Raw genomic sequence first — 23,311 nt, forward strand, 5'->3', positions numbered from 1 at the left:
AGGTCCAGGGCAGAGGCAACAATGGAGCCACTTCTTCAACATTTACCAGCATACTACTATGTAGGCTATAAAAGAACAATTTGAAATATCCACATAAGATTTAGTGCAGGGGTGTCAAACTTGTGTCATCGTCATGGCAGCATCACGTGACGTATTGGGATTGTCCCCTTTGCTAAACCGGGCATGGACATGGCCAGCATGTGACGCATATGGCCCATGCTGGGAGTTTGACAGCCCTGATCTAGTGGCAAACTTCTGCAAAGCTTCAGCTCTCAATCTCACATTTTGTGGCTTGCAAACTCAGTAGTGTGCTGGAGCAAGCTCACAAAAAATGTTAAATTTTCTGGAATTTGTGAGCTGGTTGAGAGCACAGATGAGCCACATGCCTAGCACACCGTTCTGGGGCTACCTGGACAGAGGTGGCAATGGAAACAGGTCTTCAATGTTTTCCAGCACACCACTGTATAAACTATAAAAGAACAATTTACAACACCCATAATATCACCTAAAACTACAAGACAGCAATAAAAGCAGTACCAAACCAAAAACAACAGTAAGCTGAAAACAATTACTTCCCCCACCCCCAAAAATGCTTTTTCATGGTCACTACTTGAAAGTAATCATAGTTGCCATAATGTCTATAGCCATCACATGGCTGACTTACCTTAAGAGGAATAATAGACCCTGAAATCAGAAATGATCTTTCTATTCTCCTGGTAGATGGATTCCCTACTTATGCCACCTAAAAGCCCTTTCCATAAAATGTGATCAACATCTAAATATGTTGCCTTTTGTGTCAGTCCTAAGTTTCTAAATGTGAATGATAGATTATACAGTTTCACAAAAGTTCAGGAACATCACAAAAAACAACAACATTGTGCTAACATTGCAAGATGATATACTGATGCCAAAGCAAAATTTATAATTTCACTGTCAATTAAGATAATGAACTATAGGTAAAGAAATGCAGATAATAGATATGGTGAGCATCCATTCCAATTATCATTTTACCTGCAGGTAGTTTGTCCTGAAAGCTTTCTGGAACAGATGGTGTTGGTACAGCTACCCCATGTGCTTCGTGAGCATCCTGAAAAGGTTGAGAGATGGATTTTAACATTATATAAAAAGTGGTAAACACAAATGCCTCAGACAAATATAATAAATCCATGCACAGCTGCACATGTGCATGCACACACAGAGATACATAAACATATACACACACAGAGAGAAACACTTTACTATTACTTATTACATTTTACAAATAAGAATAAGAAGAACAAGACAAATATTATTTAAACTGTTGTGAGAGTGCAAATTCGGTTCATAAATCCACTCTGCTACATTGCTAACTCACATAGTGGAATCCACAAAGTGCAATCGTTGAAACTTTCCCCAACTTTTATAATCTGGGAGACCTCAGGAAGCATCCACAAACAAAATTGAACCGATCTAGAAAATGCAGAAATAATATTTTTGCATTTCATCTTGACTTGGAATCCTCAAGTACAAAGTCTGCCTGATAATGCTGTCTCTATAGCCCTTCAAATAAGAAAGTTAAGGATATTTATTCATCCATCCATTAATCAAATTATCACCCATCTAATAGAAAGTGACACTGGATGCTGTACAACAATATTTTGGACAGAATCCAAGAAATTATACAATTATTTCTATGAGTTCAAGAAACTCTAGAGTAGCATTTGTCATGTTACCATTCCCTAGTGTTACATATTAAACAGTTTTTGAAATCAAAAATGTATGTCAGGTTTGGATATATTAATCAAGGCAAAGAGGTCATTTAGTTTAGGGATATCCAAGTCCTTGAATCCATTTGAAGTAGACTCTTCTTTTGTCCTGGTCCATGGTATGCTTATGCAAGTGGTATTCACAGGAACAATGGTGTGGATTGTGTCATTGACAGCCCTGGCTTTCAATACAATTATATAACATTTTGCATAATAAGACGAGCACCACTGGCAACATTTTTGTTTAAACTATTGCAAAACTCAAAGCACACCTTACAGAAAGCTGGGACTTAAACTTCCTCATCTTTTAAAACCAGCAAACTTAAGTTTATATTTTTCATTTATTAATATCACAGCAATAATAATACGCATCCTTCACATAACACTCCAGAGTTAACAATTGTTGATAAGAGAGACAAAGTTTGGATAGAGAATGTTGTAGTACCTGAAGAGAGCAGAATTGAAGAGAAAGAACTGGAGAAAATCACAAAATACAAAGACCTGGAGATAAAAGTAGAATGACTGTAGCAAAAGAAAGCAAAGATAGTACTACTATGAATAGGTGCCTTGCATGCAATCCCAAAATATCTAGAATACCATTTAAATGCTATCTATTTGGAAGAACTTACATCCTGTGATGATATATTTAACACAATTAAACAACAATCTGCCTATCCTAGTTCCTTGGAAAGGACTCCTAGGTGGATAAAAGTGTCAAATCCAGTCTAAACATTTGGCTGACTGTAACCAACTACAATAATAATATATGCTGTTAAAACAAATGCATTAATAATAATATGAAGGAAGGTTGAAATGAGTTGATGGTGTTTTGTCAGGATAAGAAACAACAAAGAGGAAATAGGTGAGGCAGACAGATTACACAGATGATGGGCAAATTGGCTTGGGGCTGAATTACCATTTTTAAGGCTACTTCTAGTTTATAGTCAATATTAGTAGTAGGTTTATAGTTCATCCTGTGATTCTAAGCCTGAGGATATAGATTCAATGGTTATGAAAAGGCACTTTAAGACCATTTTAAATGCCCATCTTCCCTGCTACATGTTTTAAACTTTAGCTAATATCGCTGATAGTTGAAATGCCTCTTAATAGCTTAGAATGGTGAAAAAGGCTTCTGTCAAAATCTAGCCTCAGAGCAAAAGTCTATTTGTCTTGAAATAAACTTGAAATTTATTCTTGAAATTATCCCACAAAATAGCAGTTGGTGTTTCTGCTGTTCTTTCAACATGTGTTAGTACATCTAAATTAGAGATGAGTCAACCTTGAATTTCTTATGTCCCTAAGTAAACTCAGAGTTACTTAGTAGCAGTACATTTCAGCTTCACCCAAACCTAATTGACCCACATCAAAGGCCAACCCTCTCAGACTCTTGTTGCATATATTATGCCTCAATCGCCTCCTAACCCTGAAACAAAATGGCCCATACATTTTGGTAAACCCAAATGATCAACATGAGTATTCACCTAGCTATTTAGCAAGATTATACCAAATGGCAGCATCAATTCAACTTTGGTTGGTTTCCAACAATGGTGGGATTCAATTTTTTTTACTACCAGTTCTGTAGGCGTGGCTTGGTGGGCGTAGCAGGGGAAGGATACTGTAAAATCTTCAATCAGAGGTGGTATTTGCCAGTTCTCCAAACTACTCAAAATTTCCGCTACCGGTTCTCCAGAACTAGTCAGAACCTGCTGAAGACCACCTCTGATTTCCAAACGTTATGTTTGGTTGGGCATGGTTAATACTAAAATAAGAGATCATAAGAACTATAGAGATTGCTCCAAAGTTTTTTTTTTTAAAAGGAAGAGGAGGAAGCAGTGAAACTCACTTGCATGAATTCATAGGAGACAAAACTGACTCTTCACTTTTTCATATTTCTTTTAAAAGTTAACCAGGAAAATAAAGAATATGATCCTCCACCATACAGGACAGAAACAGAAGTCTAGAAACAGAGCACTCATACTCTTTTATAATTAGTTTTACTTTCCCTCATTAACCTGCTATCTATTAACTATTGTGGCTAGATGTTGTCTATTGTTATTCTTTGCTAGAAGTGAAAATGTCTTCTCATAACTGTATTGAAGATTTTATTGAGTTATAACAAAAGGTTTCATTCTATTTTTATAATAGTTGTATTAAACTTTAGAGTTAACAGATTAAAAACTAATGCAAATTATATATATAAAAATAAAAGAAAACAAAGAAAAAATGAAAGTGCAAAAAAGGGGGAAAACAGTAACATAGAAAGAAAAATAAATAAGAAATTAAAAGCTATAGTAAAGAAAAAGAAAAGAAATATAAAGAAATAATGTCCCCCTCCTTGTAGGCATAAGTATAGAAAGGACTTTAATATGACAAACACAAAGTTGTTACGTTCATCTGAAGTGATTCAGAAAATCAGTGAAGTGCATTGTACAACATTCTATTATCAGCTACAGGTGCCAGAAAGGGACCAAAAAGCCACAGATATGCTGAGACTGAAAAGGTTAACGACTGCTTTAAGGAGTAACTAGGAAATGAAACATCTTACTAGAATTTGGTGTTTTTTCTGTCTGAACATTTACTGCACTGTTCTGAATACAAGTTTGGATAATGATTAAACAAAGCCTGGGCTTTCTAATGAATATTTGCTATCTGAAACAAAAGGCCAAAGTCTTCTGAACTTAGCAGAACATGAAAACACTCAAATCAAAATGTTGAAGGGCAAATAAAGAGTTAAAAAACTGGGAGATGGGTGTAAACCAATAAGCCAATTGATCACAATAAACCAATAAACATCCAGGGGAAGTGTGAAGAACCTTTTTACAGTAGTTGCATTGTTACAAAAAAAAATCCACTTTTCCCAAAGTTCCATTCTATTGTTTTCAGTGTTCATTTATGTTCACGTTGTTGTTTGGATTTTTTAAAGGAAGGTAAGATTACACTAAAGGAAGGAATAATGGCAAAAGTTTTAGGAATCTTTTCCCCTCTACACTGTGTCAGAATTAAGTGCAAAAAAAGACACATGAAGCGTGAAGCACAAAAACTTTGTGAATGCTGCAAAAGACTTGAATGGAGGCTTGAGAGATATTACAGGTTGTTACCAAATTATATTTTTAACATGACACAAGAATTGGCCATCAGTAGAGGGAGAGACAGTCTAAACATTTAAGATAGTAACTTTAATTCCAAGTCATAGTTGCTATTTTGATGCTTTTTATACTTACCATCTACAGGTGCCCTGAGAAAAGAGAAAAGTACTCCATTTAGGAGTAGAGGGTACTAATCATATTGTAGAGAATTTAGAGGATGACCTTGACAGAGAGAGGGAAGATCCATTACAAAGGCAATGATCAGATAAATGAGCCTTAAGCCCATACAAAGAGAGGAATTTATGAAAACATCTCAAACAGGCACTTTCTCCTAGTTATCATGAAAATAAAAGAGGGAGGAAGAGAATCACATTTAAAATCACATTTGCAAGGAGTGGGGGAAAATGATTTATCACAAGGTTGCTAAAAATGCTTGCAGATCTGTCCAGAATGCTCTGCTATGGAATTCTGCTATGAAATTCCAAATGTACAAATCTTTACATACTCCATTATTTGGGATATTTAAAATTCTCCAGTTAACTGCCTGAAGGTCAAGGCTGTATTTCAAGATTTAGAACAGTTTGCAGAATGATATTTTATTAGGCACTCAGAAATGGTTCAATTCAAAATATCATATGCCGAGATGCCATCTGTTCCCTGCTTAGAGTTGCAGGGAACAGGTGTAACTTCAACAAAATCTGTGACTTCTTTTGAGCCTCAAAGTAGAATTGGACTGCAACATACCTCTGTCATGATCCCATCACTGGATGCAATTTTTATATGACACTTGTGGAATTTCAGATCTCATTAAAAACACAGGGTAGGACAAGTAAGCAGATAATGACTTCTGGAATTCTTTCAAACTAGCTGTAGCCTTGCAAAGTGTCTTTGTTTTTGGAGAGGGGGAGGTTAATTCAGTAATATTGCATGATGGGGGACCGAGTGTTTGTGCACTTGTTCCCCAGGGCTTAACCAGTTTGTAGATATATGTTACTTATGGGAATAGTTCTATTGTGTGTGTGCATGTGTGTGTGTGTGTGTGTGTGTGTGAGAGAGAGAGAGAGAGAGAGAGAGAGATGGATGCATATACATTACCTCTGTTTGTATATTCTGTTTTCCCCTTGTGATGTGTCTCAGTTGTATATTGGGTTTAAGATGTCAGTGAAGAAATTTATACTGAAAAATGGTTACATATTTCAGGTAAGACAACTATCTGAAATATACCTCAAAATCAACCATGACGTTCTTACAGAAGGAAAGATTTTGGAATGGCCCACATGGCCCCAGACTTGGACATTATTGAGAATCTATGAGGGGTTGGATTTTAAAAAATGCTGCCCAAATTTCTGCATCTGCCACATTCACTATCTTCTTATTTTGAATCTGTAAAGAGCTATGTCTAAGTATAATATGCATTAAAATCTTAAAGCATGTATTGTGTTAATTCAGTACCATGTGAACATTATATTAGCTTATATTCATTTAGGGTTTCATTGAAACATATACATTTACCAGAGGTACTTACATTTTTGCTTACAACTTGGTGTGGGGTGTGGGGGGAGGGAGGAGGGAAAGGGAGAGTGTGTCTTTGGGGTGACTATATTTGTTAATATTTTGGATATGTGGGTCTAATAAAGATGGGTCCATATGTGGTGTCTTTGTCGCTACATGCTACTGTACGTTTGCACAAAGTGGGCTTCATATGGCCTTTTTTGGGTCATATGCCAAGAGACAGATAGTTTAATTCTGAAAGTATTACAAGCAACTGTCCAATTGCCTCTCCCAGAGGATGATTTGGGAGGGGAGATTATCTACCCCTTCTTGATTTGATCCAACCTGGTTTAGAATTCTTTCTTTCTTTCACTGGCTTCTCCTGCTATGTTAGATTTCATCCTTTTTTGTTCTATCATCCTACTGATGACAAAAGATGGGCAGGCAGACAGAGCATAATTTATGTCCAACACTCTGTCGGGTTGGAAAGAATAAAAAAGGTCAGCAAAACCAGTATTTCAGGTTTGTGGAATCTAAATCAGTGTCATGCCCCTGGTGGAGTCTGACTCTGAGGAAGAGGAGGAACAGCCAACAGGGAGTGGGAGTGTGGCTCCAGAGGTGGTGGAGGAGGCTGGGGAAGGGCAGAGGCCAGCTGAGCAGTCAGAGGAGGATCCAGGCCCATCCCCTATCCATCCTAGGTCATGCAGGGAGGAGAGGATCAGGAAAAAGTGAGGTCTACTCAAGAGGAGATTATCACGATCCTCCTCGTGGCTTGCAGGTGGGAGCTATGTATATAAGTTTGCAACTGTGCAGTTAGAATTGCTGAAGTCAATTAGTGTTCACCTTGAAAGAGGCTTATCTTTGCTGGCGTTCTTCCCATGGACTTTTCTCGGTTATTTTCCTGGAGTCTATAATTATTTATCCTGGCTTGCTTCAGAACTCTCATCAATGTGGTTTGTTTTGGTTTTCTGTTTGCCTCATTATTTACTTTTGTGACTTTAAACTGTGCCTAATAAAACAGTGAAGTTAAGTTGAAGGCTTTACCGGACTTTAATATATGTTTTGGGTTTGGGGTTATTTTGAGAGACTTCGGGTCATCACATTTTGACTTCAGCCACCCCTTCGACTTATTTTTGCTTTTTGTGAGGTGACCATGGATCAGCTCAGAGCAGAGATTGCCCAGTTAACACAGCGAGTGGCTCTTTTGACTGCACAGGTGGCACAAATGCAAGCTGCCTGGCCAGGCCAAAAATGCCCAGTGGCAGTGCCAGATAAATTTGATGGTTCACTGGCCCAATTTCCAGAATTTTTTGGGCAGTGCCAGCTTTACATGAGCCTTTGGCCTGAGGACTTTCCCACTGACCAGGATAAGGTGGGGTTTTTAGTTTGTTGTCAGGCTCTGCAGCACGTTGGGTGATGCCTCTGCTGACCCAGCCCAACCAGGTGTTGGACAATTATGCCAAGTTTTGCCGTCAGTTTCAGGCCATGTTTGAGGACTCTGTTCGAAGCCAAACAGCAAACAGATGTTTGAGAGAGTTGAAGCAGGGGTGTGGCTCACTCATGGATTATATTGCTAGTTTTCAGGTGGTTGCTCAGGATGTACAATGGAATGAGGCAGCACTATTAGACCAGTTCCAGGAGGGTTTGTTGTCGGAGCTCCTGGATGAGTTGGCGTGCACTGAATGCCCTCACATCCTTCAGGAGCTCATGCATTTGTGTCTTCGTATCAATGCTAGACTTCAGCAGAGACGGGTGCGACAACGGACAGAGACCGTATCTGTTTCCAGCAAGATGGCGCCCTTGGTGGAAGTGCCTTTGGAGGAACCCATGCAGTTGGGGGCTGGCCACCCTCGCCTGACTCAAGTATAAAAGAATAGATGTCAACATGATGGTTTATGCCACTATTGTGGCAATCGAGTCCATTTTGCGGCCAAGTATCTTGTTAAGACATCCACAGCAGCAACACCTGCGGTGGCGGGAAACGAGCATCGCTCGGCCTACGGGGATCTGCAGGTCGGGATGTAAAGTCCATAGGCTCGCCATCTTCACCAACCTTGCCACCCTCACCACCTTTGATATCTTCAACATCTCCACCACAGTCGCTATTGGTGAAGCATCTTGTACTGCCAGCAAGTGTGTTCATGCCTGGTGTGGGAGCGGTGGAGATCCCAGCTTTGGTCAACTCAGGGGCCACAGCCAATTTCATGGATACTCATTTTGTCAAGCAGTGGTTCATTCCTCAGCAACAGGTATCCCCACTAGTAATGGTGGAGACGATTGATGGTTGGCCCCTTCGTTTGGGACCTGTGGTTGCTGCAACCAAACCCCTTTGCATGCGTATTGGGCAGCATGTGGAGGAAACCGTGTTTTACGTTGCCGCAGTGCCTCATTTTCTGGTGGTGCTGGGTTTGGAGTGGCTACAGGCCCATGATCCACAGATTGTCTGGTCATCTGGAGCTGTACAGTTCCTTGAAAGGAAGTGTGCCAACCACTGCTTGCGCTCCTGTGCGGGGAGTGTGGCTACGCCCGTGGACTTGGATCTACCTGAGGAGTTGGTGGACTTTGCTGATGTGTTTGGGGAGAAGGAGGCAGATCAGTTGCCTCCGCATCAGGCATATGACTGTCCAATCAACTTGTTGCCTGATGCAAAATTGCCGGTGGGTCGGATATATTCCCTGTTTGCTAAACCACGATTGACTTCTTGGAACATTGTATTTCACCTGCTGGGGTAGAAATGGACCCGGAAAAATTCAGTCGTTGCAGGAATGTGAACTCCACAGCGCGTTAAGGATGTGCAATGACTGTTGGGGTTTGCGAACTACTACCGCACATTTATTCCCTGCTTTGCTGCCTTGACTGCTCCCTTTTCTAATCTGCTCAAGAAGGGGGAGAAGTTCCATTGGGGTGCTGAGGAGCAGGCAGCTTTCGAGGCATTGAAAGTCGCCTTTGCTTCTGAGCCTATCCTCAAACACCCTGATCCAGGCCAGCCATTTGTGATGGAAATAGATGCTTCCAGTGTGGCTGTTGGTGCAGTGCTCCTCCAGGCCTATGCTCCCGCAGGCACCTTGTTCCTGTGCGCTTATTATTCCCGGACTTTGTCGGCTCCAGAGCGCAACTATACGATTTGGGACAAGGACCTATTGGCAGTTAAGGTCACTTTTGAGACATGGCAGCACCACCTGGAGGGGGCTCGTCACCAAATCGAGGTTCGGATGGATCATCGCAATTTGGAACACCTACGTACAGCTTGGACATGGAACCAGTGTCAGGTGAGATGGTCCTTATTCTTTGCTCGATTCGATTTCCGGGTGACCTATGTTCCGAGTGGAGGGAATCAATGCGCCAACACCCTATCTTGGAAGCCCGAGTATCCCTGAAGGGAGGATAAAATCTTGCCCCAGATGGTGATTCCGTTGGAACGGTTTGCGGCCACCGAGGAACCTGTGGACTTTCGAGTGAGGATTCAGGAGGCACAGTGGCAGGACCCATTTGTGACAGCTTGACATCGAGAATTGGATGAGAATGGGAGACAAGAAACTCCTTGGGCGTATATTGGGGACCTGTTGCAGTTCCGTGATCGCATTTATGTGCCTGGAGGTCCTCTTCGTTGCCTTATCCTATGTCAATGTCATGATAGTCCAGCAGCAGGACACTTTGGGGTGTTCAAAACACTGCACCTCATCTCTAGGACATTTTGGTGGCCGAGACTTAAACATGATGTGTCAGGATATGTGGCATCCTGTGGGATCTGTCGCCAAGCCAAGTATGCTCCTGGTGTGCCTCCTGGTCTATTGCAGCCCTTGCCCACACCAGAATGACCGTGGGGGGCAGTTTCATTGGATTTCATTGTTGAGTTACCACCATCGAATGGTGCCACATCCATTTTGGTGGTGGTGGATATGTTGACTAAAATGGCCCACTTTATTCCGTGTGTGGATCTTCCATCAGCCAAGATAACGGCTCAATTGTTTATCTCCCATGTTTTCCGGTTGCATGGGTTACCAGACCGCATTGAAGCAGTGGAAAATTACAAATAAAGTATTTTTACATTTAGCAGAAGTCCCCAAGCCCCCAAGCTTTGCTTAATACAATATTGTGCAAAACCACAAAGTTACTGAACCAAGGAACTAGCCATGTTCCAGTAAACAAGGGTGGATATAGAAAATAGCAGATGGTGTAAGATAAAATGAATAATTAAATGTACTTCTCCTTTTCTGGTATATATGTTATTTTCCTTTTATGGTATAGTTTAATAAGAGAAACGCCCCGGGCTAGACTGAGGTCATGAAATGTATAAAAGTGATGCCTCAGGAAGAGCCAGGGGTTCAGAATTTGCCATGTTAATGCTCTGAACCTTGTGCACAAATAAATCTGTATTCTCCAACCTTTCGTGGTCTTGTGTCCTGATTTGGAAGCAGGTTCTGCTGCAACAGCATGGTATCAGATCAGGCGGTACAATTTACGGCACGCTTCTGGCAGACCCTACTTGCATAACTGCAGGTTCAGGCGTGTCTGTCGTCTGCTCATCATCCCGAAACTGATGGGGGGACAGAGAGAGTGAATGCTATTTTGGAGCAGTACCTCCGCTGTTTCAGCAATACTCAAAAAAACAATTGGATAGAGGTGCTGCCGGTGGCGGAGTTCGCTTATAACAATGCTCAACATGCATCCACCCATGTGTCCCCTTTCTTTGTTAACTATGGGTTTCATCCACGACTTTTCCCTTAAGCCCCATCTGATTCCCCAGTTCCAGCAGTGGATACTTTTTTGCAGGAGTTAAAAGTCATGCACCACATGGTCCGCAATCAACTAGAGAGAGCCAAGGAAGAGTATAAAAGGTTTGCAGACTGACATCGTCATGATGTTCCACCTTTAGTGGTCAGCGATTGGGTTTGGCTCTCTACTCAATATTTACCAATGATGCAACCATCAAAAAAGCTCGATCACTGTTACTTGGGACCTTTTCCGGTCGAGGCGGTGATCAATCCTGTGGCTTATCGTCTCTCCCTGCCACGGACCATGCATATCCATCCTGTTTTTCATCATTCCCTGTTAGTCCCTGCCTCTCCCGACAGTCCGCATAGACCGGCTCCATCACAGCTGGCCCCAGTAGCTCCTCTTGGAGAGGAGGAATACGAAGTGGATAGCATCCGAGATTCACACCAGTTGTGGGACCGATTTCAGTATTTGGTGGCATGGAAAGGTTATGGACCAGAGGACTTCACCTGGGTCAATGCCATTGATGTTCATGCTCCTCGTTTGGTCCAGGACTTTCATGCTCGGTTTCCTCAATGTCCTCGTCCGCCTTGTCCCGGGGGAGGGGGCCCTGCAGGGGGGGATAGTGTCATGCCCCTGGTGGAGTCTGACTCTGAGGAAGAGAAGGAACAGCCAACAGGGAGTGGGAGTGTGGCTCCAGAGGTGGTGGTGGAGGCTGGGGAAGGGCAGAGGCCAGCTGAGCAGTCAGAGGAGGATCCAGGCCCATCCCCTATCCATCCTAGGTCACGCAGGGAGGAGACGATCAGGGAAAAGCGAGGTCTACTCAAGAGGAGATTATCATGATCCTCCTCGTGGCTTGCAGGTGGGAGCTATGTGTATAAGTTTGCAACTGTGCAGTTAGAATTGCTGAAGTCAATTAGTGTTCACCTTGAAAGAGGCTTATCTTTGCTGGCATTCTTCCCATGGACTTTTCTCGGTTATTTTCCTGGAGTTTATAATTAGTTATCTTGGCTTGCTTCAGAACTCTCATCAATGTGGTTTGTTTTGGTTTTCTGTTTGCCTCATTATTTACTTTTGTGACTTTAAACTGTGCCTAATAAAACAGTGAAGTTAAGTTGAAGGCTTTACCGGACTTTAATATATGTTTTGGGTTTTGGGTTATTTTGAGAGACTACGGGTCATCACAATCAGCCATTTGAATGTATCAGTCATCTTTTCAGTCAGATTTTCATTATGCTAGTGTTGGAAGTTGGATTTGTATCCCTGATAATATAAGACATTCACCATTACATTTGAGAAGCTCTGAAAGGATATGAGAGAGAGGGCCTTTTCTGCCAAGCTCCAAGATCATGATTTCATCCTGTTTATCCTAAAGGAGTTCCCTTTGGCTACATTGCTGTTCATGTAATTATTGATAGCTATGAAATTTGATTTGGGTTTTGGAACTGTCGCTTTAGCTGCTAGATTGTTAACTGGGGAGGCTGTATGCAATAGCACAAGTTTGAAAAAGCTTATTATATCAATAATACATTTTTTTTCTTAATTGCTTTGAACTTTTCTCTTTTTTTAAGAAAAATGAAAAAAGCTCACAGCTATAAGTAAAATACTTTTTTTTTGTACAACACAAAGCCCTGTCTTTAAACCAGGGTTTAATCCATTATAATGGTCTGATTCGCACATAAGGCTAAACCCTAGCAAATACTTCCAAAACAAATTTAAAATAGGCTTTTTAGATTCTAAACTATGAGCTAGTAAGGCAGATGCCAAGTTTGGCCCAGGGTAGGGCCAGAAAGCTTCATTTTTATAGAGTATTCTTAGAGTATTGTACAATAATACGAATGGGCTTCTAGCCAAAGTTGGGTGTACACAGTTCCTATGCAATTTCAAATATTGACTCACTCCTATATTCAAGGTGGCTGGTCAAACCTTCATTCCTTTCTGGGGTAGAACTGTACAGGGGTGAAGGCGTGCATAAGGAGAAAGTCTCAAAGTCAGTCACTTTCAAGAATGCATGGCTAAAGCATGGGCTGAGACCCACATACTTCATATTTAAATTAATCTATTAAATTTACTCATCATTTAAGAGTTTAGCTATGCGTTGAGTAAGAATGTGTGACAGGAAGCCATACTGATCTCTTCTCCTTGAATTTTTTTTGTGGGGAGGAGGGAGCAGGTTCTGATGAATTTGGGAGAGTGGGGGCAGAAAAGTGCATTGTACAGGATAGAGGGAATGTCAACTCTTTTCTTACCAGCTCTTTTTCCCTTTCCTGATCATATAATTGTTCTAAGTGTACTTCTAATGAAAAAACTAATTGCCCATGAAAGCCCAAAGGAAATTGATAAAGCACATCATAGATTAACCTTCAGGGATTTTTGCTTTAAACACACACACACACCACATACAGTATATACACACACACACATTATACACATTATATATAAGGGGCGTGCATAAGTACACCATTGTGCCTACCATTCCTGTCCTATTGTCCCCATTTATTTGTATCTATTTCCTCTATTCTTACTCATGTTTATATTTATACCTATTATCTTGTAAGCGATTGACAAATCAAATCAAATCAATCAATCAATCAATCAATCAATAAAAATACACATACACTAAACTTTTTTTTTAATTCAAAGCAATTGTTGGAGAGATGTCAGTCTGTTTACACATATCTTACTTAGTAAGTCTGAAAATCTGAAAATCTAAATATGGTCATGAATTGTATATGTTTGCAGGTATATGCATATGATTTGTATATATGTAGTCACTGATGCTTTTTGGAGGTTCCAAAGCTGCCATAATTTGAAAGTGAATTGCCCTGGAATTTATTTATTGATTAGACTTTTATCCCAGCCTTATTTTTTGGGATACTTCAAAACATTCAAATTTTTAACAACTGGTTCTGTGGGCATGGCTTAGGTGGTGGGCGTGGCTTAGGTGGTCATGTGACTAGGTGGACGTGGCTTGGTGGTCATGTTATTGGCTGGGTGTGGCCAACTCAATATCACTCACATCAAGGCACGCATCTCCTTGCGTGGCCTCTCATGACTGTAGGGATGCTGCAACAGTCGTAAGTATGAAAAATGGTCATAAGTCACTTTTTTCAGTGCCATTGTAACTTTGAATGGTCACTCCACACAAGCAAAGTACCAGCAAAGGAGGGGAAAAAAACTCCAGAGACATTCCTGAGACAGGAAGTCTAGTCCTGCCAAGAAAGTAATAAGGGTTAATGGAGAGACAGTTTCTGTAAGCAACACCAGAATGTTTCTTTCTGCCTTCCTTACAGGATTAGGCCAGTAATTTCTTCTAACAACCGGTTCTCCGAACTGCTTAGAATGTTAGCAACAGGTTCTAGAGAATAGGTATGAACTGGTAGAATCCCACCCTTGCTTCAAAATGGCAGACATGGCTAATGCTCCGATTTCCTCACATGAACAATGTTGTTAGGTAGATTGGTCTGAGAGAAAATGACTGGGCCAAAACCATCCAGCCAGCTTTCATACCTAAAGGAGGATTAGATCTAAAGTCTCCTCGTTTCTTGCCACTTTTTAAATAGAAAATAGAAAACAAATGTGAAAGTCTTAGCACATGTAAATATGCCAAGTAAACAGTGAAATTACAGCTCTACCCAATGTGACCTCTTTTCTCTGTGGCAATGTCACATTGGGTAGAGCTGTGATTTTGGGATTTTCTTACCAAAGAACATTTCAAAGGCATCTCCTGTCTGCTGAGAGATACTAACTTCCCTTAGATAATTCCTTGTTTCAGTAAGCAAATGCTTGTCGTAGCTTCCTTTGCAGTTTCTTTGCTTAGTTAAGTGATGTATATCTTGCCATAAAATTGAAAATATAGAAAAAAAACCACCTGGTTGGGGAATTCTGGGAGTTGAAGTCTACACGTCTTAAAGCTGCCAAGATTGAGAAACACTGCTGTAGAGAAAAGAATTGGAAGCAGCACACAAACATATTTTGAGAAGAGATTTTACATATAGAGCCACTATGCAGGAAACTTTGTTCCCTTGCATATATCCTGAATACTAGAGATGAGGCACAAGGAAAGCACAGGAAAAGGAGTTCAAACCTTCAATAGCCAATGCTATTCAGAGTTTTAAAAGGCAAGTTATGACTCTGAAGTATGGCTAGAAAATAATTGATGGTGCATGTTTATTTATTTTTAATAGTTTAACATTTTTCCTGCTATTTTATCTAAATAAAATACTTGGAACAGACTTCAAAGAATATCCCATGTATAGCGTACTGAATTAATATAAGCTTTATGTAAAGAAGAAGAAGTAGACACTGACAAGCGTAAATAACTAATTTGTTGCTGACTCATTCAAACCTGTATTTTTTTTAATGCCCATTGAGTAATAATAATGGTAAAGCCAAAATTAACACCCAGTCAGACCTGTTTAAAATAAGAGGGTAGTTCCAGATATATCCACACCTCAGTCTAGAAAGCTGCTCATCTGCTATGCATACTACATACAAGAGCAAATGCATAAGGAAAAAGATAAGAATATTTTCATATATGATAAGCAACATCAACAAGAAAACAGTGCACATTTCTTGTAGAATTATATGAATTGAGAGGTAAATATGTGTACATATAGTGGAGTGCCAATTTTTAAAAGTTAAAAATAACTAAATACTTTGGAGTAGAATAAACAGAAGAAAGGAATGCACAAGTATTTATTATGAGCCATTTCCTCTTCCGAATCCTGCACCTAGCTGCATTTATTACAAGACACCAAGTCAGGGAGCATCTGTTGTGTGTATGTGTGTGTAAAGCAGTCAAGATAGTGGCTGTGACCCCATAACTGAAAACATGTGACACAAATAAAAAGTAGACAGGACTTTGATGATGGGTTCACAGCTACCATTTTGACTTTTTTTTAATTCACTCTACACATATCCATGGATATTTCTGAAGCAACTGCACATTTTCAGGGGGAAAAGCAATTCTCTGACAATTTAGTAGTTAAAAAAAAAGGAAACCAATTTTTTTCATGCCACCCCAAAAAAGAAGCTCTTCCAAATTTTCAAAATGCTGGTTCTTTGTTAGATTGTAAATTTCACTGGGTAAAAGTCATAGAAGCTGGAGTAGAAAAGAAGAGTCAGAAGGAGACAACAAGTAAGACAAGCAAATATATCCTGTCTTATTTAATGCTAAATATTGTCCAGTAAACATGTGAGAAGATAGGAAAGAAGCTGTGTGACTGAGGTTAAAGTTCAAAGCCTGTCAAAATCTGAGAGTAAGCAAATTCAGGAGTTTATTGGTGTCAATTCCTAGCAACCATATAGATAAATATTCTACAAGAGGATCTGTCTTCAACATTGTCCTTCAGATCTTTTATGGTGCTTTCATGGTGCTGCCTTAACTACTCTAATGGAGTCTATCTATTCCATCCACTTTTCTGTTGGTTATATTCTGTTTTCCTTGCACATTTCCCAGAGTTATGGAATTTTCCAGAGAACTAAGTCTTTGTATAATGTGTCTGAAGTATGATAATTGGAGCCTGATCATTTGGAGACCATAATGTCACACATAGATATTGTAACTTCGCATCATTCAAATGCAGATTTTGTAATTTTCCTCAATTACATAATTTGCATCATTTGTGCACATATCTCACATTCCCTTAAGTGCCTCCACCCTCAAGGTTAATGAGTACCGGTCACTTCCAATCTGCATATCTATATTTTGTGAACCAGACCATCATGCTAAGCAATATTATAATTGATTTGTTTGGACGCAGTGTGTTATGTGAACATTGCAAGACTTGCAGGCTGTTCTGGACTTAGGGTTAGGCACAAAAGTACAGTCTGTCTATGAAAGTGAGAAAAAGACTGAAACCTGCAATTAGGCTTTTTCTCTGCTGCTGGCTTAGCACTATTTATCCTTGACTTGGCAGAAAATTATATTGACATGTAATTCATTGTCCATATTGCTGATTCCTCTCTTCCTGGTCAACAACGGTCATCTCATTTTCTCTCACATAATAATTGACAAAGCCCAACAGATTTATAGTGTCTTGAGGCTTCTCTTGGATGATGAATAAAGAGGAAAACATTGCTTTAGGTAGAGCAAAGGATATTCAAGTCTATAACTGACAAGGAATGCAAAAAAAGGCAATATCATGCAGTCATAGTAGAAAAATTGATATTGCCAGAGCAAGGTTTTTAGTGTGGTTATGTACGAAGGTTGTTGATTAAATTAATTATGTATGTGAACCACATCATTTCCTTTAACTTAAATGTTCAACATACTAGCTTTCTATCACTACCTTCTACCAGATTTTTTTACTAGATAGCCTTATTCCTAGAATACTGATATTCTGATATTTACATCTGACATGTCTCTAATCCTTCAGCTGGCAGATAAGTATGGTTGCAGACTTTGCACTACCTTCAATTCTGAGTCCTATTTTGCTTCAGTAATGAGGCAAGGGAGGGATACGGTCCTTACAGTTTTAATGTGAAAAAAGTTAAAGAAAGTGACTGGTGGATTCTCTTACTCCTGTTTAGTTTTCCACCAAATCTCATCAGCTGTTGGGAATGGGGGTGGAGAAACATCCACCAATCATTTTCTTTCACATGAATTGTATCTGGTGAGCTTTGACAGGTGTTTAGACTTGTTAAGGCTTGCTCTGGTTTTACTAGGTGTTTTTGTACAGGTGTGCAGCTGATACTCTGGCTTCTTTTAGACAAGGATCGAACTGATTTTGAATAGTTCTACTTTGGAATAGGACCAGATCTTTCTCCAAAAGAATAAGCCCAAGCTTGATAGGAAAGAGGTGGCAGTTATGAGGTCGAATGGAAAAATCTGCCTCTCACTTTGCATTTCTCCCTTGTGCTTGTCAACTGCTTTACTAGGGTGCCCAAACCATCTTGCAGATCTAGGGTTATAGTGGGAAGGTGCTTTCCACTTCAGGGAGAGAGAGTGAATAACTTGCGTCTAAAACAGTCTGATGGCTACAGTGGGAACCATGTAATGAAGCAGGATCTCCCATTGTATGGTAACCCAACAGTGCTAGTCAGCTGCTTCTCAAGTTGGTTGCATGCAGCAAACTCTTTCACCACCAGATTGCCAGGCCATCAGATGTCCATTGACAGAAAATATCAGTTCCCTTCTCTCCTCCTTCCCACCATACATGCTACCATATCTGTAGGAGTGCTAAAAGGAGTGAGGAGAGATAGCTTTTGAGTCCAGAGAAAAAGGACCAGACCCTCCTGCTGCCAAAATCAAAAATGGTTCTGCAAAAAAACTGCCCAGGGAATGGACGGCAGCAGGCATAGAGTACATTCAACAGCCTAAAATAGCCCATGAAAGCTAGACAAATATGATTGCATCATTGACCACATGGTCAATGAAGGGACCAGAAATATCAACCGCTATAATGTGCAGGAAAATGAAATAAACGAATCATGAAAGAAAACTGTCCGGCCTTTTCTTAAAAACCTATAACTTCATAGGTAGATTTTTCCGCTATTGCAAATTTCTTAGTAAGTTTATCTTTATCTTTAAATGAAATCTAGGTGGATGCAGTTTTGTTAGTTAGTTGTTTTAATAATAATTTCTAACATTATTTTATATGGCCATTGAAAGCACTTCTTGATCATTTTCACTGTAGTTTCCCTTTATGGCCCTGAACATGGCTATGTTGTCTTTCCTTATCTTCTTTGTCTCCATACTGAACATCCCAAGTTCCTTTATCCAATCCTCCAAGGCCAAATTCACTCATACTACAAAGCTTATAGTAGGAAAAGAAGATCACTACCTTAACATCCAAAGAACTATGATGAGCATAAGCCACCTCCATGGTTAGTAGGGAATGAGAGGAAGGAAAGGTATGTCCTTTAAGAATACTTACTGAGGCACCTTTGTGACAAGCTTAATAGGATGTATCAGTTATATAAACCTGTCACAAAATGGAAGTCAGATAGCTGTGCAGTTTGGTTTGAAAAGAGAAATCTGACTGACAAATCTCTCTTGAAAAAAAATTGGTTATTTTTTTTTACTCTATAAATACATACACCCTAAATACATTCATGGTATCAGAACATCTCTGCTTCATCTCTGCTTGTTTCCAAATTTAAATGTATTTGTCCAAGTTGTTCAAAGGCTTATCTATCTAATAGTAATAATTTTCTGGCAAAGACAATACGACTAAAAATCACTTGATTATCTTCCTAAAATTGTTATAAAGAAGAGTTCAGGGGGAAAACCTTTTTTTTTTTGTTTTGCCTCAGCTTTCATCATTTATCTGATTCATTTCGAAAACTAGATTATCAAGTAGTGATGTATCAAATAGTGATCCCTTCAACATTCCTATGAACCATATGTTCTGCAATAATTTTCACTGTATTTGCAGAAGGGATGCTAGTCCAGTCATGTAAGCTGATAGCTATAATAATTGATGCTCAAAATAGTTCTTCAAACATTCCTCTTTGAAAAATCTTGTTGCAATCCAAAGAGGTTGCAACATCTACTAAAGTCATATCCAAAGATCTTTCAATACTTTAAGGACAAGCCAAGAGGAGACATTAATTGCATGAATACAGTGAATAAGCATGATACTGCAATAGTACACCCTGAGCAGAATCAAACCCCCATGAAGTGGGCTAAACTAAGAGTGTAACATTTGTGTCCCCTTTAGTCTTGATGAAAAGTGTCTCTCATTCCAAGTATTGTTGCAAATTTTTTTTCCCAACCCTCCTTATTACTGATATACCTGGTCTGGTTCTAAATAAATATATTTCCATGCTATATGCAAAAAATCTTTTCCATTTCAGGTTGCAATTTTCAGCATGTATCTAATATGAGGCTTGAAGCCCACTTCAGTTTCCATAACATCAACTTATATTTTATGTTAATTGTGATTATTCCCTTCATCCACATAAAACCAGTATATACAATCTCACTTATAAACATTTGTTTGATATATGAAAGCTTTGGAATTTTTTCACTTCCCTCTTCTCCAAACCCCTCCTCCCATTTTATTTTCAAAGCAGCTATATTAAGCTGAAAGTTTTTAAACTGAAACAAATAAAATTGTACTCTAGCTTCCTTTACAACAACAATAAGATTGTTAGATGGATGGATACCATCCAATATGATGTAATGTGTGTAAATACTCACTAGAGGCAAGAAAGTGAGCAGAGGGCGCACTCTTGGACGTGGTTTAAGTGTGGCTGTTCCGGAATCTGTTATTGACCCAAAGCGATTACCGCCATAATAAATGCCATCCGCTTCACCTAAAATAAAACAAAGGCAATAATAAATAAGCAAAGGAATGAAGACCAAATGTTGTTTTTGAGATGAGCTGTAAACTTCATAAATTATCCCACTCTGTATTTTTTTCAAACCAATCCTACCAATTTTAGCAAACCAATCCTACCAATTAAATAGTTTGTAATAATATTTATCCATGAGATATATCAGATTCCTTTGACAGAGGCCGTAACTAAAAGGTATTAAAAACAGAAACACATAAAAGGTCACCATGGTTTCACAAACACTTGGAAACCACTTCAAATTATTTTATGCATAGAATCTAAAAATCATTAGAAACATTCTAAAGATACAACCTCAAGATGTTCTTGGAAGCTTCTCCATGAGTATATCAATATGATACAAGATGAACCAGCAAATATGTAAATCCTTTCACTTTCAGCCTTGCATCCTTACAACTTTGGGAATTAAAAGCTGAGCTGGTTAACTATGAGTTCAATTCCTGATTCAAAGAAAAGACTGTAAAGACTTCCTCTTGGACTATGGTGTGGAACTATTTCCTTTAGCAAAAGAACCCTATCATCATGTGTCTGTTTACCATAACACCAACCTTTGTTCTGCATAAGCAAAAGGACAGGGAGTCTTTCTGCTCCTAGAACTTATTGATGGTGTTTCTGCTTGCTATTATTAAAAGAAAAGTAAAGGTAAACAAGTAGAAGAGAGTGAACTGATTGGAGTGTTCATGTTTTTGCTTCCTTTTGGTGACCAATTTCCCTTGCTAGTGGGCAGGTGGCAGGAGTGTCAGCAATCACAATTGACCTTAAGTTCCTGACAGCTTCCACATTAATTTTCAGGATCATGAAGCCGGAAAGAAGTTGCATGTCCAAGGCCATCAAGCAGGTAGGAAAGGGAGCAAAGGGGTGCAAGTGCAGAGGAACTGGGAAACAGTTCACTGGTGGAGTAAACTTACTCAAACAGTTTGTGACCTTACCTGCCAGCATCATCATTGACTTTCACCCTGCAAGCTTCCCATAAGCAAAGACTTTGCTATCAGAAAGCTGACAGGGAACATTGGAAATGAAGATCACATGATTGTGGGTGACCAAGGCAGTGTGGCAGCAGAACTGAAGCAGCACTAACACAGCAGTGCTGAAGAGGCTACAATTTCTCCAAATTTTGCTCCCATGTCCAGGATTTAAGACACATTTTGTAAATTAGCTCATTTGTTTAAAAATTGTTTCCCTCTGAGGCACCATTACAAACAAACAAATATGAGAGTTTTAGTAGTATACAGATATTCTAATGGACACTCACTCTTGGAACTATTATTCAGAACAGCACAATTTTTACATTTGCAGATGAACAGTTTTTGTAACACCTACATGTCATACTTCTGCCTTATTCTGATATTCAGCTTTTGCTTAAAGATAAACCATATTATTTATAAACTAATCCTTGTGAGAGAAAATAAAATCAAGGTTGGTTACTTCCTTATAAGCACCAATAAAGATTTGTGATGCAAAGAGATGCAAATCAATACATCCCTATCAAACTAACACACCCTTATTTACAATTCCACCTAGCTAGCTAGCTGGCTGGCTGGGAATGTGGGCGTTTGCAATTGCATACCAGTCAGAAGTATCAGACACTGCATTACAATTTCAAAGCACCCCATGTTTCTGAAAAACCATCATAGCCATGCTGTTTATGAGAAAAAAGTCCAAATTTTTCTGGGTGATAGTTCTAATATGATTAACAAAAATACCAAGGGCATATGCAAATTTGGGTTTTTCAAGAGTGTCCTAGCAGGAAAGATTATATAAATCAGGGGGTACAGAAGAAGCAAGATTTTTTTTTTTTTAAAAAAAAAAGAATAGATGTTTTAAGCTATAAGACTTTCAGTTTAATGCCATTTGCAGTATGGAGTACAGGTGAATCCCTACTGGCAACAGAAAAAAGAATGAAATCAAAAAAGTTTTTTCAAGTGTGGTGAAAACATGCTTTTCTATTTTTATCAGCCTTCCATCTAAAGTGGAGTAGCTAATCCTACTGACAACTCAGCTTCTTTTCCCCCATGATCTTATCTGACAGGTTTTGACAGACCAGCCAATTAAACTGTGGTGTTAAAGAACAAGCAACAACCTGCTATTGACCACCTTCCCAAACCCAGACTTTAATGTTTCCTTTATGTCCTTCCACTGATAGTTGAGAATCGCAAAGATAGGGACTCTATTCTCATACTCAAGTGGTTTAGCTGCTTTTATCACTTCAACAGATCTTGGTCATTTAGTTATGCTCAGAGCACTGAAGGACAAAGCATCCTCAGTGTTTTTCAGTTTTGCAAGTTTAAAATCTGCATCCACCATAATGCTTTTTGTCTGGTGTCCTTGAAGGAAGTATCAAGCAAGATCACAGATATAGATTCAGTGTATTCAAAGGATGAGATTTCACTGAAAGAGGCCTGTTCTTGATGTTTCATTTTTTTTACTAAATAAGGCATTGGGGAACAGTAAAAATTAGAAGGCAATCTTTCATGGTCACAACAACAATATGTATAAATTCCTGAAAATGCTTACCCTGGTTCATTCGCTGGATAAAATAAATGCATTATTCCAATAATAATATCCCATGAAGACTAATTTCAAGATGAACTGGGCATATAGATGAAATGATTCCTATTTCTTAGGAATAAGAAGCAACTTGGTGGGAAGCACTGAGCCTGGTAGAGAGGAGGGATCAAGCATGGAGTTAGCCTGGAATTCCTGCACAACCACAAAAGGGCTAGGAATGGACTATCCCCCTAGGTTCCTTAGAGTTTATCACTCTTCTACACTGAGGAGATTCTTGTATTATAGGCAGAACTTAATAAAATACTTAGTTTGAATTCTGCATGTATGGGTCGAGTTGTTCATGCCTGACACAACTAGACAATTTGTGATCATTATGTCAGACATATTTTCTGACCAGATTTCTCAATGCTTTCAACAATGGCAGAGCTTCTAATGGATTTAAACAGTTCTTAAAATATGAAG

The 23,311-nt window shown here is 39.3% G+C and overlaps 1 protein-coding gene across 1 annotated transcript in view; it reads right to left on the reverse strand.

Moving 5' to 3' along the window:
* C3H6orf132 (chromosome 3 C6orf132 homolog) overlaps positions 1-23,311 on the reverse strand; it is a 44,646-nt gene that overhangs the window by 7,395 nt on the left and 13,940 nt on the right. The window contains exons 2-3 of the mRNA XM_026675185.2: positions 20,187-20,302; positions 1,012-1,087 (exon numbers count right to left, since the gene is read on the reverse strand). Of these exons, the coding sequence (XP_026530970.2) occupies positions 1,012-1,087; positions 20,187-20,302 (192 nt within the window). The remainder of the gene's footprint in view (positions 1-1,011; positions 1,088-20,186; positions 20,303-23,311) is intronic.

Source organism: Notechis scutatus, chromosome 3 (genome assembly GCF_049901735.1).
Source record: "Notechis scutatus isolate UNSWTSFEM ecotype Mainland chromosome 3, rNotScu1.2, whole genome shotgun sequence".
NCBI lineage: Eukaryota > Metazoa > Chordata > Lepidosauria > Squamata > Elapidae > Notechis > Notechis scutatus.